This window comes from Pezoporus flaviventris, unplaced genomic scaffold (assembly GCF_033815535.1).
Source record: "Pezoporus flaviventris isolate CSIRO_AGI_PZ_B2104156 unplaced genomic scaffold, CSIRO_AGI_Pfla_v1 ptg000002l, whole genome shotgun sequence".
Taxonomy (NCBI): Eukaryota; Metazoa; Chordata; class Aves; order Psittaciformes; family Psittacidae; genus Pezoporus; species Pezoporus flaviventris.
This window is the reverse complement of record NW_026892550.1, coordinates 2,979,679-2,995,082: the sequence shown is the minus strand read 5'-3', so window position 1 is coordinate 2,995,082 and position 15,404 is coordinate 2,979,679. Positions and strand designations below refer to the sequence as shown.

The 15,404-nt window shown below is 49.0% G+C and overlaps 1 protein-coding gene across 5 annotated transcripts in view; it reads right to left on the bottom strand.

Annotated features, from left to right (window-relative positions):
- The window catches only part of REEP1 (receptor accessory protein 1), a 67,541-nt gene extending 54,488 nt beyond the window's left edge, over positions 1-13,053 (bottom strand). The window contains exon 1 of one of the 5 annotated variants that reach the window (XM_061466965.1): positions 12,819-13,053. In XM_061466965.1, the coding sequence (XP_061322949.1) occupies positions 12,819-12,850 (32 nt within the window). In that variant the 5' untranslated portion in view covers positions 12,851-13,053. The remainder of the gene's footprint in view (positions 1-12,818) is intronic. The other 4 variants (XM_061466948.1, XM_061466955.1, XM_061466981.1 and 1 more) reach the window with 4 other exon arrangements.
- Positions 13,054-15,404: the final 2,351 nt, after the last annotated feature.

The window sequence follows — 15,404 nt, the reverse complement described above, 5'->3', positions numbered from 1 at the left end:
GCCTGAAGGGGCTATAGGAAACCTGGAGAGGGGCTTGGGACAAGGGTCTGTAGGGACAGGCCAAGGGGAATGGCTTTAACCTGCCAGAGGGGAGACTGAGATGAGCTCTTAGGCAGAAGCTTCTCCCCGTGAGGGTGCTGAGGCGCTGGCACAGGGTGCCCAGAGAAGCTGTGGCTGCCCCATCCCTGGCAGTGTTCAAGGCCAGGTTGGACACAGGGGCTTGGAGCAAACTGCTCTAGTGGAAGGTGTCCCTGCCTGTGGCAGGGGTTGGAACTGAATGAGCTTTAAGCCCCCTTCCAACCCAAACCAGTCTGGGATATCTTCATTACAGGCTTTGGGACACCCCATATGATTGGCTGTCTTGAAAGGGCAGGTAAAGCCTGATTCCAACCTAGTGATTGAATTCCCAACACTAAAATGAAAGAAAGGATAAAACAACTGCCCTGACAGAATCATGTCCTTGGGAGCCTCTATCCTCCATCTGTCCCCACTCAAAGACACTTATATTTGAGGCTCCTAAGGAACAGAAGTTCTCTGTTATCCCAAACTGGCCGATTTCTGGCCTATAATTCAATTTTCTAGGATCCAGCTGGCACCTTCTAGAAGGTCCTCAATGTTCTGAGCTGCAAATACAACCTTGTTGTTGTGACCTGGGTAATTTACACCACTCTGACTTCAGCAGGGCTGCAGCAGTTAACACAACTTGAAGCCCTGGTATTGCCTTAGGGATAAGAAAATGATTGAGGTTTGCACTGAAGCAGCATTTTCCAGCCATTCATTCCCTCTGTCTGCAGAACATCCACCATTGATCCTTCAGGTTCACCACAAGCCAGGACTGAGAGCTCTTTGTGGTAGCTCTTGTTAAAATTGGGCAGTGCATCACTCAGCCCACTTCCACAGACACAACAGAGAAGCTGCAGTGATGCCACATCTGAACTATGTTCCCCCTCTCATCTATTGTGGGTTTGTTGTTAGAAGACTACATCCAGAATTTGTCTATTGAATTCCATCTTTTCAGTTTGGATTATTTCATTTCACAAGGATTCTGTACCTCTGCTCATGTGCCTGTAAGGCTTTTTTGAGCCTATAAATGATGCATTTGTCACTGAGCCACTGGAACGGGCTGCCCAAGGAAGTGGTGAATGCTCCATCCCTGGCAGTGTTCAAGGCCAGGTTGGACAGAGCCTTGGGTGACATGGTTTAGTGTGAGGTGTCCCTGCCCATGGCAGGGGGTTGGAACTGGATGATCTTAAGGTCCTTTCCAACCCAAACCATTCCGTGATTCTATGATTTGATTGCTAGGTTAAAGGAGAAAAGTTGGTGCAATTCCTGTTGGATCTAAGAACCTCCAAATCTTCTAAGTGAATATGTGGCTACTCGGTTATCTCTAAGTGTTCAGGTGCTGAACCATCATTACCGGTCCCCACCCGACAGCCCGCTGTGACACAGCACCCCATATAGACGTATATACCATTTATACACCATATACAAGGATCTATCTCAAAATGTATCCAAATACTGATGAAACCAGCTTCATCTAATGAGACCAAGTGAGATGGGAGACTACAAGCGCAGACACAGGTATAGGCAATAAAACACAGAGATTCTGGTAGGCCTGCTAAAAACTACCGTAGTGATGAGATTCATGACAGTTATAGCTCCATACATCTATGGATATACCCACGAGAGAGAATCCCTGAGAAGAGATTATTAGATCACAGTTTCTCCCTAAATCATTAGAGTCAGCAGGGGGTTGGTTTGAGTGACAGCATCCTGACAGCTACGAAAAGAGGTCAGCAGAATATAACAAGCAGGAGAAAATCCTACATCATCGATGCAGGATGCCGTTTCCTCTCAGTTCACTGTGGGTTTAAGGTATCTGTTTTAAGTAACAGCTTCCTCTCTCTATTTGATCCTACAAGAAAGACCCTTTCTGAATATAGGACGGCAGAGTGTGTTGCCATGGAAATTTTTATGATCTACTTAAATTCAACAAATGCAACCTTAGGGGGTGTATTCCCCAGAGGATCTCCATTTAATTCTTAACGTTCTTTTTAAACAGCAGCATCTTTTCTGGTTTGGCCAAAATCCTCAGAAGCAGAGTGAAAACAATAAACCTGGGAAGTGGCATCCTTTGTTCAGCTGCAAAACAGGGAAGATGTAAACAGCCTCCAAGCTGCCCTGTCAATGTGCTTCAACTCACACCTACACAGATCATCCAGAAGGCAGAAAGTCCCATTCAGTGCCTGTGCCCATTATCATCCCAGTCTTTTCCCTTGAAATATATCACTAAACCTAAAGCCTTTCAGCCTCTGGGCAGCTCCAGCCTCCATCTTTCTCCTTCAAGTGTCACCATGAATTCTGCAGGTAGATTTTAGGAGCCAGATGGTGTTATTCAGGCTGATCTAACACCAGGGATAGTTTGTTGTGGGTCACATAACATGGGTGGCTTAAAAGTCTAAGTTTAGACCCGCACAGACAAACGGCTTCCCAAGTCCCCAGCAGAAGAAGCAGCAGGACAAGCAAAACCCTTCCAATGAGCAGGATGAGGCCTAAGAGCCTCAAACTGCTTGTCCATGAAGGGGTCCAAGGCAGAGCATGGCCCATAGCAGCCCAGTGGGAACGGCCTGAGGCAGAGCAGCAACCTTATCACTATGGCTGTTTGACCTGCAGCCTGGGTGAGATGCTCTGCATCTTCCAGCAGCCTTCCAGTATCTGAGGGGGGGCCTATAAGGATGCTGGGGAGGGACTCTTCATTAGGGACTGTAGTGATAGGACAAGGGGTAACGGGTTAAAACTTAAACAGGGGAAGTTTAGATTGGATCTAAGAAAGAAATTCTTTACTGTAAGGGTGGTGAGGCACTGGAATGGGTTGCCCAGGGAAGTTGGGAATGCTCCACCCCTGGCAGTGCTCAAGGCCAGGTTGGACAGAGCCTTGGGTGACATGGTTTAGTGTGAGGTGTCCCTGCCCATGGCAGGGGGTTGGAACTGGATGATCTTAAGGTCCTTCCCAACCGAAACTATTCTGTGATCCTATGATTCTGCCCACACGCTCACACCGAGTGTGAGAGCATTTGGGCTGAAGACATCAAGACAAGGGTAGCCATGAAGTGTTGGATGACAGGAGAAGCTTGCCTTCCTGTGATTGTTCTGCTCTTAGTCTTGACCAAGCGCTTCCTATCTCTCATTCCTAGAGGGGTTTTCCTCATGAAATGTCATCTAAGATCCCTGGTTTCACTCCTCCAGTCAGGATTGCTCTGCCGTAAGAAAACCCATCCCTATGCAAAACATCCCACAGCATCCCTAGACTTTCTAACACTGGGTTGGAAATCTCAGCTCTCAATTCATATTTACAGTGCCAACTTCTACTGCAGAGAGCGTGCCTCATGCCCACAGCAAGGTCTATCCCGTGTGAAGCAGAACTGACAGCTTATATGGACAGAAGTTACCACTCAAGTCTGTTTTAGAGGTACCACATTCAGAAATAATAGCTAACTTGCCCTCTGCAGCACTGCTGAATCCAGGCTCTTGGTATTCCCATACAGAATCTGCAGCACAAGTCTCTTCCTCCTCCCTCATACAAGTTCTTTGTCATAAGCCTCCCTCTAGAACATGAGGCAAGCAATGTCTGTCAGGTTTTGGCTTTCCTCTAAAAACACTTATTTAAAGGCTGGCAACAAGAGATAGAATAAATGAGCTCAACTGAGCTGAATGAAAGGAAGCAACAGGATGAACTCAAGAGCTCCTTGAGCAGAAGCTGCAACTGTTGATGCTGATAGCACTGACTTGCTTGGTAGACTCAAAGGCAGGCGACACACGTTGCCTACATCCAAAAAGGCACAAAATTCCATGAGGGACATTCTTTCTAGCTCCTCACAAACAGGTTCATCAATACGGGGTTCGTTGCCCTGTAAGATTGGCCATTTTGGAAGCAAAATGATGACTGCTGGCTCCATCAGAGAGAATGGGGGAAGGCAAACTGTAGCTTTATCGACCAGTTGATCAATTCCTCCTTTGGAATTGGTCCTTATTTAGCAGCAATCAGTGTGTGAGCAGGAAGGGGCACAGCAAACAAGGAGGCAGCATCTGAAGAAACAACTGTTATGCAATGTGTCAGCAGGGCAGCGCTCCCAGCTGTCCCCCTGTTGCTCCCAAGTGTCTGTCTCCAACCTGACACCTAATCCTCTGCCTCCATATAAATGTGTGTCCCTTTTGAAACACAATCCCTGCTCTTCAGTTCTACTTACTGTACTACCAGCTTCTCTCCCCCATCAGTATAATAGACTCACAGAATGGTTTGGGTTGGAAAGGACCTTAAGATCATCCAGTTCCAATCCCCCTGCCATGGGCAGGGAAACCTCACACTAAACCATGTCACCCAAGGCTCTGTCCAACCTGGCCTTGAACGCTTCCAGGGATGGAGCATTCACAATCTCCTTGGGCAACCCATTCCAGTTACCCTCACAGTAAAGAACTTCTTCCTTATACCTAAACTTCCCCTGTTTAAGTTTTAACCCGTTACCCCTTGTCCTATCACTACAGTCCCTAATGAAGAGTCCCACCCCAGCATCCTTGCCCTTCTGGCTACGTGGCAGCCTACAGGTCACTGCTTTATCATCCATATCAAACTAAGATCCCTTGATCCTCACCTTCTAGATCCTGCAAAATGATCTACGAGGAACAAAAAGCAGAGTGTCCTACTAAGGAAACGTGCCTGCTCTGAGGTGCATCTCAAAAGATGAAGCTTGGAAAGCACCACCCATGTTTCTAGTCCTGACACGCTGCTCCAGGTCCTGCCTGCATGATGAGGCAAACCCTCTCCTGTTATCTCAGTCCTTCTCCTCAGAAACATACTGTTCATGGCAAGATAAAACACAGCTTTCGTTTTGTGGCTTCTTCTTGTTCATTCTCATCACCGTGCCCACCATCTGGTTTGCCTGTATTTCACCGATTGAGCTCAGAGCTCCTCAGAGCAGGAATCCTGTCCTACGACATGCATGTGACCACTGTACCAGGCACAGTGTCACAAAGAAATTACCAAGGAGCACAGGATCAGTCTCATAAATGATTCACACAGGAGGCAGAGCTGCATTTATTCATACATTATTTATTTCTATATTACTACAGAAGTCAGGAGAACCAGCTACAGACTAAATGCCATTGCCAAGGGTGCCTAGGGAGGAAATTAACTCTACCCCAGTGAAACCAGGACATGCTGCAAAATCAAGAACACTAAATGAGACTTCCTGCCCCAAAGAGTTCACAATCTAAAGAGCATATGAGTAATAATGAAAGTATGGGACATGGAATGGAACTATGAGACATGGGGAAGTATTGTAAGGGTGGTGAGGTGCTGGCACAGGCTGCCCAGGGAAGTGGTAAATGCCCCTTCCCTGGCGGTGTTCAAGGCCAGATTGGACAGAGCCTTGGGTGACATGGTTTAGTGTGAGATGTCCCTGATCATGGCAGGGGGGTGGAACCAGATGATCTTAAGGTCATTTCCAACCCAAACCATTCTGTGATTCTAGGGCACCTTTCTACGAAAACAGCACGTGATGAATTTCAACAACACCGGTGATTTAAGTCAGATTTCGCCATCTAAGTGTTTCGCTTGCCAAAAGCCCCATTACAAGGATGAATCCCTCTGTTAAGCTGTTTCAACTCACCAGACCTACCTGAAATGTGCTGACTGACCCTGACCCTAACCCAGTCAAGTGTTGAAATCAACAAAAGGAAACAGACTCAGATCCTAGCTGCCTAACATGGACATGGAAGAAATGTTGACAACTAAAAGTTCTATGGTAATCCAAACTGGACAATGCTCTCATGAGACCCCACCTGGAGCATTGTGTGCAGTTCTGGTGTCCTCAACATAAAAAGGACATGGAACTGTTGGAACAAGTCCAGAGGAGGCCACGAGGATGATCAGGGGACTGGAGCACCTCCTGTATGAAGACAGGCTGAGAAAGCTGGGGCTGTTCAGCCTGGAGAAGAGCAGGCTGCGTGGAGACCTCAGAGCAGCCTTCCAGTATCTGAAGGGGCCTATAGGGATGCTGGGGAGGGACCCTTTATTAGGGACTGTAGTGACAGGACAAGGGGTAATGGGTTAGAACTTAAACAGGGGAAGTTTAGACTGGATCTAAGAAAGAAATTCTTTACTGTGAGGGTGGTGAGGCACTGGAATGGGTTGCCCAGGGAAGATGTGAATGCTCCATCCCTGGCAATGTTCAACGGCAGGTTGGACAGAGCCTTGGGTGGCATGGTCTAGTGTGAGGTTTCCCTGCCCATGGCAGGGGGCTTGGAACTGGATGATCTTAAGGTCCTTTCCAACCCAAACCATTCTATGATTCTGTGAATACTCCTGCAGCACCCAAATCTTCACCTACCTTTAAGATTAGCCTGAAAGTTCCCAAGATACCACCTCTGTCTGCTGAAAGCATGGAAGCAGAAAGGCAAATGCAGTTCTTAATACTTAGAAGCAACTGCTAAAGAAGTAGGAGGCATGATCATAGAAGTATAGAATGGTTTGGGTTGGAAGGGACCTTAAAGCCAGGTTGTTCCAAGGCCCATCCAGCCTGGCCTTGAACACTGCCAGGCCTTCACCATCCTCACAGTGGTAAAGAACTTCTTCCTAAGATCTTAGGATTTACCAGTTTTAAGTAGTGTAATTCCTTGACTTAGGAGCCTGACTTGGGCAGTCTGCCTGTTGCATTCTGCTCTCTGTGACACTGACAACAGCCCCGAGGATCTGAAAGGGAATGGCTCACTATTCAGAGTATTTAACCCTTCGGATGTTTGAGAATTTCAGGTAGGAGCTATGCAAGTCCGTAGTTTTGATCTAATCAATCACAAATCCATAAAATGAACCACAAACACACTGCCCAATTCCCTTGCTCAGATCCCCTTCCATTAATTTATTGATCAAGGAGCCTGGAGGAAATATTCCTGTTGTCTATAGGTTATACAGTTATATAGGTTTTCTATGGAATACTGGACACATCACTTGATCTCCCAGTGCCTCAGCACCCTTACCAGTACAATGGCAGCAAAAATCATTCTAACACAGCACTAAATGAATGCTTCAAAGTGCTTTAATAGAGTGAAATGGAAAGAGTCCCACAAGGGCAAAACACTGTATTAGGGCAGCTGTAAAGACCAAGTCCCTCAGCTATATCCCACAACTTTAGTTTGGTACAACATCCTTCCTCACCAAACCAGGACTAGTAACATCTGTGCTGTGCACACAGAAACACTTCCCCACTGGGGCTAGAAGCATTCCCAGCGCATCTGTGCCTAAGCAGGAGTATCTGGGTCAGGCTGGCAGAGCAGCAGCAGCATTATCCTGCAGTGCCAGCACCAGGGTCGCGTTTCACACGAAGGGCAAAGCAAATGTCACACCTGCGCCTCTGTCACTTGCTGTCTCCTCTCCCCTCGGCAGAGCTGTACAGGCAGGGATGCACGTGGTGGTGCTGAGCTGGGAGCCACAGAGACTGCTTGCTGTTCATAGAATGGTTTGGGTTGGAAGGGACCTTAAAGCTCATCCAGTTCCAACCCCTGCCATGGGCAGGGACACCTTCCACTAGAGCAGCTTGCTCCAAGCCCCTGTGTCCAACCTGCCCTTGAACACTGCCAGGGATGGGGCAGCCACAGCTTCTCTGGGCACCCTGGGCCAGCGCCTCAGCACCCTCACAGGGAAGAGCTTCTGCCTAAGAGCTCATCTCAATCTCCCCTCTGGCAGGTTAAAGCCATTCCATACAAAGCAATAAAAACCAGAATCCTTCACATCACCGGCCAGCACCAAGCAAATAACACAGACTGTGAAGAGGGACCTTCACACACGTGGTGTGTAACAACTGAAACACTGACATTCCAACGACCAAAGCACTGGGCTCTCCTATGCCTTCACCTGCTTGAGCAGCTCCTGTCCCTGCCTGCCTCTGAGAAAGAGGATGCAAGTTATTTTCTGCCATCATATAGTATCTATTATATGGAGTTTGGGGTGGGTTTTTTCATTCATAAATCTCTCCAGGTTTGCCATACACACACAGGAGCAGGAAGGATGTGCTAAGTTTCTCTGAAATGGAAAAGAGGAAAGAGAAAGCTGACAAATTGTGACAGGGGAAGAAACCTCACTCATCAGGTTAAATAATTCCTTGGTTCCTCTTTGGCTTTGACAGACCTACCCACTCCCAGTGGCACCTAGAAAACAGATTACCTCTGGTAAATCCCTGTTACTTCCACACAGGGCTGGGAATTCCCTATATGCTCATAAATGAGGCTGCCACCCCACTTTACATCAAACCATGAGAGAACAGACAGGCCATTACTGATGATTTGATTTACAAGAAAACAAATACAGGCGAAAAAGCATCATTAAGGCTGTGGGTTTTCATCCTGTTTAACCATTCTGTAGTAATCCGCAATGCACTCCGAAGCTCCTCACAGCAAGAATTCAACTGCCCAAGACATGCAGAATCATGTCAACTATTGATGACCCGTCTGATCCAGCCTCATTTCTACTGACATCTCCTTCCTCTGCCACACAGTGCAGATGAAAAGGCTTTCACAGTGCCGAACTGTCAGAATTGGAGCCAAAATCTGTACTTTGCTCTGCATTGCTCCAAGCACAAAGAGCAAGTTCCATGTTTGTGGGAAAAGAATAGGAATTTCAGGCAAATGCAATAGGCTGCATTGACAAGGATACCGGAGAGAGACTCTTCATCAGGGATTTAGCGTGAGGTGTCCCTGCCCATGGCAGGGGGGTTGGAACTGGATGATCTTAAGGTCCTTTCCAACCCTAACTATTCTATGATTCTATGACTGTAGTGACAGGACAAGGGGTGATGGGTTCAGACTTAAACAGGGAAAGTTCAGGTTAGATCTAAGGAAGTTCTTTACTGTGAGGGTGGTGAGGCACTGGAATGGGTTGCTCAGGGAAGCTGTGAATGCTCCATCCCTGGCAGTGCTCAAGGCCCGGCTGGACAGAGCCTTGGGTGACATGGTCTGGTGTGAAGTGTCCCTGCCCATGTCAGGGGGGCTGGAACTGGATGATCTTAAGGTCCTTTCCAACCCAAACCATTCTGTAACTCTCTATATATACCACTTTTAACTCAAAATGCTTTTAGACAACAGCCAAGAGGTATAGCAGAGCAGTAACCACCTAGGAATGCCAGTGCTGTGCACTGTAGACAAATTGGACTCCAATAATGAAGACAAATCCCAAGTCCTTCTGCTAGAGTGGTCTCTACCATTTGAAGCAAGAAAGAATCTCCTTTGGAATGAACAGCAGTGAACTGTAGATGGCAGGACATGCCACTGATCCCTTCTGGTGTGTCTCAGGGAAGATGAATTCAGCACAGTTCATTACACTTCCCAGAGGAGCAAACCGAGATACAGGTGTGCCAGGATGTCCTCTGAGATGTACTCACAGATGATGGATAAAAAAGAGGCTGTAATTAAGCCACGAGTAAGGATGTGATCCCATTGCAGTAACTGGGAGAGACCAAGCAACAAATAACTCCAAACCCAAATAAAACCAAAGAAGAATGAAAGAATTCTTTAACCTGATGCAACAATTACAGTGATCAGAGACACCCATTGGTGGAAAAGTCACCTGTAACCTATTACCATGAGAAGAAGAACATCCTGATGTTGCTGTCATTGAGGTAAGGGAGAAAACCCCCCTGCACCACAGGAGGATGAGAACTGAGCTCTTAAAGGAGAACTATACAGGGACAGGATTATCTTTTTGTTTCAGGTTTGTACAGGTCCTGACATAATAAAGTCTTTGACTTTATCACACAGCTGTGGCAGGACAAGGTGCTGCTCTGAAGTGGGGGTCCCAGGCAACACAGCACCAGCCAGCACTCCAGCATGAACACAAGGCCCAGACACTACAGCTGAAATGATGGAAGAGGTCTGCAGCGATTTCCTGCTGAAGTGGGTGAGAAGTGCTCATAGGCTCCTCTCCGTCAGCAACAATTTGGTACTAGAAAGTGCCAGGACAGAGACAGTAAGAACCAAACCCAAGACAGCAGAAGCAACAAAGCACCCAAGAGCCAAAGCAAAGGTTTGCCTTCTGTTTTAAAGCCCTTCCTATTAGCTGAGTCATATCAGCCATAACCCCATAGAGATCAGCAGAAGAGCACAAAGCAATATCCACCGTGTGATGAAACCAAACCACATTCCCCATAATCCTTATCAGCTAACAAGATTTGATGAAAAAGCAGCTAAATAAGCATGAGCAGGGGGGAAAAAAGCCCAACCAGCTGGGCACTGTGCTTATAGCACAGCTATCTGTGCTGATGCATCAACTAGTGACTCAAAATGGGATTAGAGAAGCTAAATCTTTGTCATGATCCTAATGTGAAGACCACAGTACTCAAGGAGTTCAGCGATGCACCTAAGAGCTAACCTGAATGGGAGCAGGTCTGTGCTGTGCTGTCCTGTCTTTTCTTGCCCTCCTTTGTGCTGCATATACCTCCTGGTGTAGGACCAACTCAGCTGGTTAATAGTAAGGAAGGAGCCTGGATGAAGCTCACTGGTCACCAGCAAGAAACCACCTGACTGCCTTTGTTTGTCTTGTTAGGCTTTCCAGCATCTGATGCGATGTAAGATTATATACACGCTCCTCTTTTTTGGTGTAATGTTGGCTCTAGGAAATGGGGTTTCAAGCAATACTCTACAGAGTCCACGTTTCTTACTGGGATCATAAGAAACCAGCACTTCCTGGTGCAAAACATTCTTAAAGGTTAGGAAAGCTGAAGCCCAACTGAGCTCCCTCAGGGCTTTAAAGTGACAGAGGGGAGACTGAGATTAGACACTGGAAAGCTCTTCCCTGTGAAAGCTGGCACAGGGTGCCCAGAGAAGCTGTGGCTGCCCCATCCCTGGCAGTGTTCAAGGCCAGGTTGGACACAGGGGCTTGGAGCAAGCTGCTCTAGTGGAAGGGGTCCCTGCCCATGGCAGGGCTTTAAGGTCCCTTCCAACCTAAACCGTTCGATGATTCTATGGTACTAAGCAGCAGTGCAAAGAGTGGCGATGAAGTTTGGCTTGCCCTAGGTTTCCTGCAAAAACTCTTCTACAATCATCACTATGATTACTAAATGATTCATACTTACACCGTATATCCAAAATGTTATTTGCTCTTAAAATTCTAGCATAACAAATAACTGGTACCACCTTCTACACAGCTGATTTCACACTGTGACATGCTATTCAGATACATAAAGCTGAAGGGAACAGGAAGGTTTCTATGTTCAGCTGATTCCTGACTACAGATATCAACTGCTCTATGAACTGCCCCTACCAGGTTTTTACCCAGTCCATGTGTCTTCGGTGAAATCACCCATACATGTGCCTGTGTGTCAAAGCAAGGAAGTTAAGCTACTGTCTCTGTGTAGACTTCTTTGTTGGTGAGGATGAGCTGGGCTATGTGATGACAGGTTGTTTCAAAGTGGAAATAACACTAGTAAAGAAAGAAAAGCAGCCTTGGACAACTCATCTCCCATTGCTATCAGAGACACCTGCACAGTTATACTGGTCAAATTAAATCACTGAAATATTTAACATGCCTCCCCATACTGAAGTGCAAACCCAGTGACACTGCAGCTGAATCCAGGTGATAACAGCTCCAGGGGCTGAATACAACTCTGGAGCCCCTCCAGATATTCATATCCGACAGCCACCTGATGTCTCAGTGACACAGAGACATGGCTTAGACCAAGGTGAGCTTTCTTTATGATGTTTCATCTCATACAGCAGAAGAGGAGACCTTGACAATGCCTTGCTGGAACCATGCTGCTGGTGCAACATCATGGCATGTTGCTTTGAGACAAAGAAAGCTACAGGCCCTCGCAGCCCCTCTGCAATAACTTAAGAGCACAACACATGCTCTCCTCGGTCTGCAGTTCTGTGTAGCAGGGCAGAGGAAACTGGCAAAGGATTCATGTGATTCAGTGCACTAACCTTGACCAGCCCCGCTTCCAGCATGGAGACAGAGCAGCCAGCCTGCTGCCCCACCTTAAGCCTCAACTCCCTCCCTCCTCCCCCAGGAATTTTCCCTAGTGCCATTAGAAATGCTCTTCTCCCACTGAACCTCTTCTCAGGTGCGGCACACGAACATAAACCTCGAGCTCGCTCCATTTTTCCCCTGGTGCCTGGGAAGAATTTCCAGGGATTTCTACATGCGTTCCCACCTACAGCCATGGGAAAGGCTGCAGGACAAGCGCAGAGCGCCACACGCTTCTCCCCAAAGGTTAGAGAGCAACCGAGCCCAGGTTTTGAGAGGACAGCAAGGTGCCAAGAGGGAAGGACGGGTTTGGGGGTTTCTTTACCCAAAATAAGAGAGGAGGCGGCAGCGAGGGGAGACCCCGCAGCGCCTCTCCCGCGCCCCCTCGCGAGTCCCCGCCGAGCCCCGCTAACAAAGCGCCGCTGCCCAAACCCACCTCCATTTCCCCCCCGCAGATGCTCGGTCCCCTCCATCCTGACCCCGAGCCCCTCCATCACCGCGCGGTACCAACCATCCTCCTCCTCCTCCCTTGTCACCTTGCTTTATCCCCTGGGAATGCCCCCACGCTGGCAAACACCGCCTGACCCACCTATTTTCTCCCACCAAAAGCAGCCGAGCGCCACATCCCTAACAACAACCGGCTAAAATTAGCCGAGCAGCCGCTAGCACCGCGTATTCACAGCGCGGGTGAGCGGGACCAGGCAGCGCATGGTCATACAGACATGGACATATAGACATGCATATGCATACACACACACACACACGCACAGGCAGACAGGCGCATGCAGGTGCCGGCCGGCAGCTTACTCACACCACGAGCCTGGAGATGATCCATGAGACCATGGCGCTGCGTGCCGCAGGGCTCGGCTCTCCCGCTGGGGAGGGCTCGCCCCGGCTCCTCGCCCGCCGCCGGCCGCCGCCCGAGTGAGCGGGGCGGGCGGCTCGGCCATCCGGCCCCGCAGCCTCAGCGCAGCCTCACTGGCGGCGCCGCCGCCGGCAGCCAACGCGCAACCGGGCCCGGCCGCGGAGATTGGGCAGGGCCCGCGGCCGCCTCTCCCCCTGCCCGCCCCGGTGCTCGGCGCTGCGGGAGGAGGAGGAGGAGGGATGAGGAGATGCTTCCCCGGCGCTCCCTGCCTCCCCAGCGACATCCATCCATCCTTCCCCTTACGGGAGGGCGGCGGCTGGACCACCATAGCCCTGCAGGACACGAAGCCAACCCAGTCTAGACTGCTCCTGTCATAGAATGGTTTGGTTTGGAAAGGACCTTAAGATCATCCAGTTCCAACCCCCCTGCCATGGGCAGGGACACCTCACCCTAAGCCATGTCACCCAAGGCTCTGTCCAACCTGGCTTTGAACGCTGGCAGGGATGGAGCATTCACCACTTCCTTGGCCAACCTGCACCAGTGCCTCACCACCCTCACAGTAAAGAACTTCTTCCTTATACCCAATCTAAACTTCCCCTGTTTAAGTTTTAACCCATTACCCCTTGTTGTACCAATGCAAGGGCAAAGCTAAGGTGTAGTGTCCATGGGCTTCTTGGATATATAGGAAGAGAATGGATTCCTCTCCACACCCCAAAGCTTCCCAACACAACAGACAAGGGTGTGAGCCACACAATCCAGGTGGATCCCCGTCAATGGCAGTGACAAGACCTAGCCATCTCTCCTCCATGCTGGTTTTCATTAGGGGTCTCACAGCTGGCAAATCTCATGTCCACAAGCAGCATTTGCCCGCATGCAAAACAACAAATCATAGAATCCCAGAATCATAGAACCCCAGGTTGGAAAGGACCTTAAGGGTCATCTGGTCCAACTTGCCTTGGCAAAGCATGACCTAGTGCAGATGTCCCAGCACCCTGTCCAGTCAAATCTTAACAGTGTCCACCACTTCACTGAGGACAGGGGTTCATCCACAATGTTGGCTTGATCTGCATGTGGTTCTGCCCTGAGCTTCCTTTAGGTTCTGCTTCTTTTCCTTTACTACACTGGCACATGCCCAATGTGACAATTGACAGAAATGGGAATTCATTTTAGTCTTGTGGCAACCCTTCAATCTCAAACTTGCCACCGTGAAACCAGCCCTGAGGTTTACTCAGAAGCTGCTCCATGGAGCAATCAGTGGTTTCAGGTGTTAGGGCCAGGGCTCCAGCCACACTGGAGGGGTGGATCCCTGCCTCTATGCCCAACAATTGTTCTTTTCTAGGACTGTGCTTCTGCAGCAAATCTGTCCCCATCAGTCTGAGACAGCAGAGCTGCGAGAGGCTGAAATTCCCTCAAGTATCATGAGTCACCTGTGAGGAGCTCTTATAGGGAGAGATTGATCATTTCCAACCAGAGACAGCAGAGGCAGCAGCTGATCTCAGACCTGTCCAGCCCCAGCTGGCCACAGACATCCTCAGACTCCTGCCCATCCCCATGATCATCCTGCAATATCCAGTCCTTACCTACTTCCTTTCTCCTGCTCAGCTCCACAATGGGATCATCTGTAGTTAGGATGTAGATATGTAGCACCCCTACTACCCAGCTAAAGCTGCAACTATAGACAGACACAGAATCATAGAATAGTTAGGGTTGGAAAGGACCTTAAGATCATCCAGTTCCAACCCCCTGCAATGGGCAGGGAAACCTCACACTACACTGTGTCATCCAAGGCTCTGTTCAACCTGGCCTTGAACACCACCAGGGATGGAGCATTCACAACCTCCCTGGGCAGCCCATTCCGGTGCCTCACCACCCTCACAGTGAAGAACTTCTTCCTTATATCCAATCTAAACTTCCCCTGTTTAAGTTTTAATCCCTTCCCCCTTGTCCTATCACTACAGTCCCTAATGAAGAGTCCCTTCCCAGCATCCCTATAGGCCCCCTTCAGATACTGGAAGGCTGCTCTGAGGTCTCCACACAGCCTTCTCTTCTCCAGGCTGAACAGCCCCAACTTTCTCAGCCTGTCTTCATACAGGAGGTGCTCCAGTCCCCTGATCATCCTCGTGGCCTCCTCTGGACTTGTTCCAACAGTTCCATGTCCTTTTTATGTTGAGGACACCAGAACTGCACACAATGCTCCAGGTGAGGTCTCACAAGAGCAGAGTAGAGGGGCAGGATCACCTCCTTTGACCTGCTGGTCACGCTTCTTTTGATGCAGCCCAGGATACGGTTGGCTTTCTGGGCTGTGAGCACACACTGAAGCCGGCTCATGCTACATTTCTCATCGACCAATACTCCAGTCCTTCAGCACCTCTACAACATTATCTTCTAGAGGGAGCATCCACATGGCCATGTTGCTCTATGACTCTACGATTTTGCCCTCTTCTCTCTGTACCGGGCCTGTTCCTCCACCAGAGGGAACTTCCACCCCACGCTCTGACCTGCAACAAGCTGCTACCTCCTCATCTTGGGTTG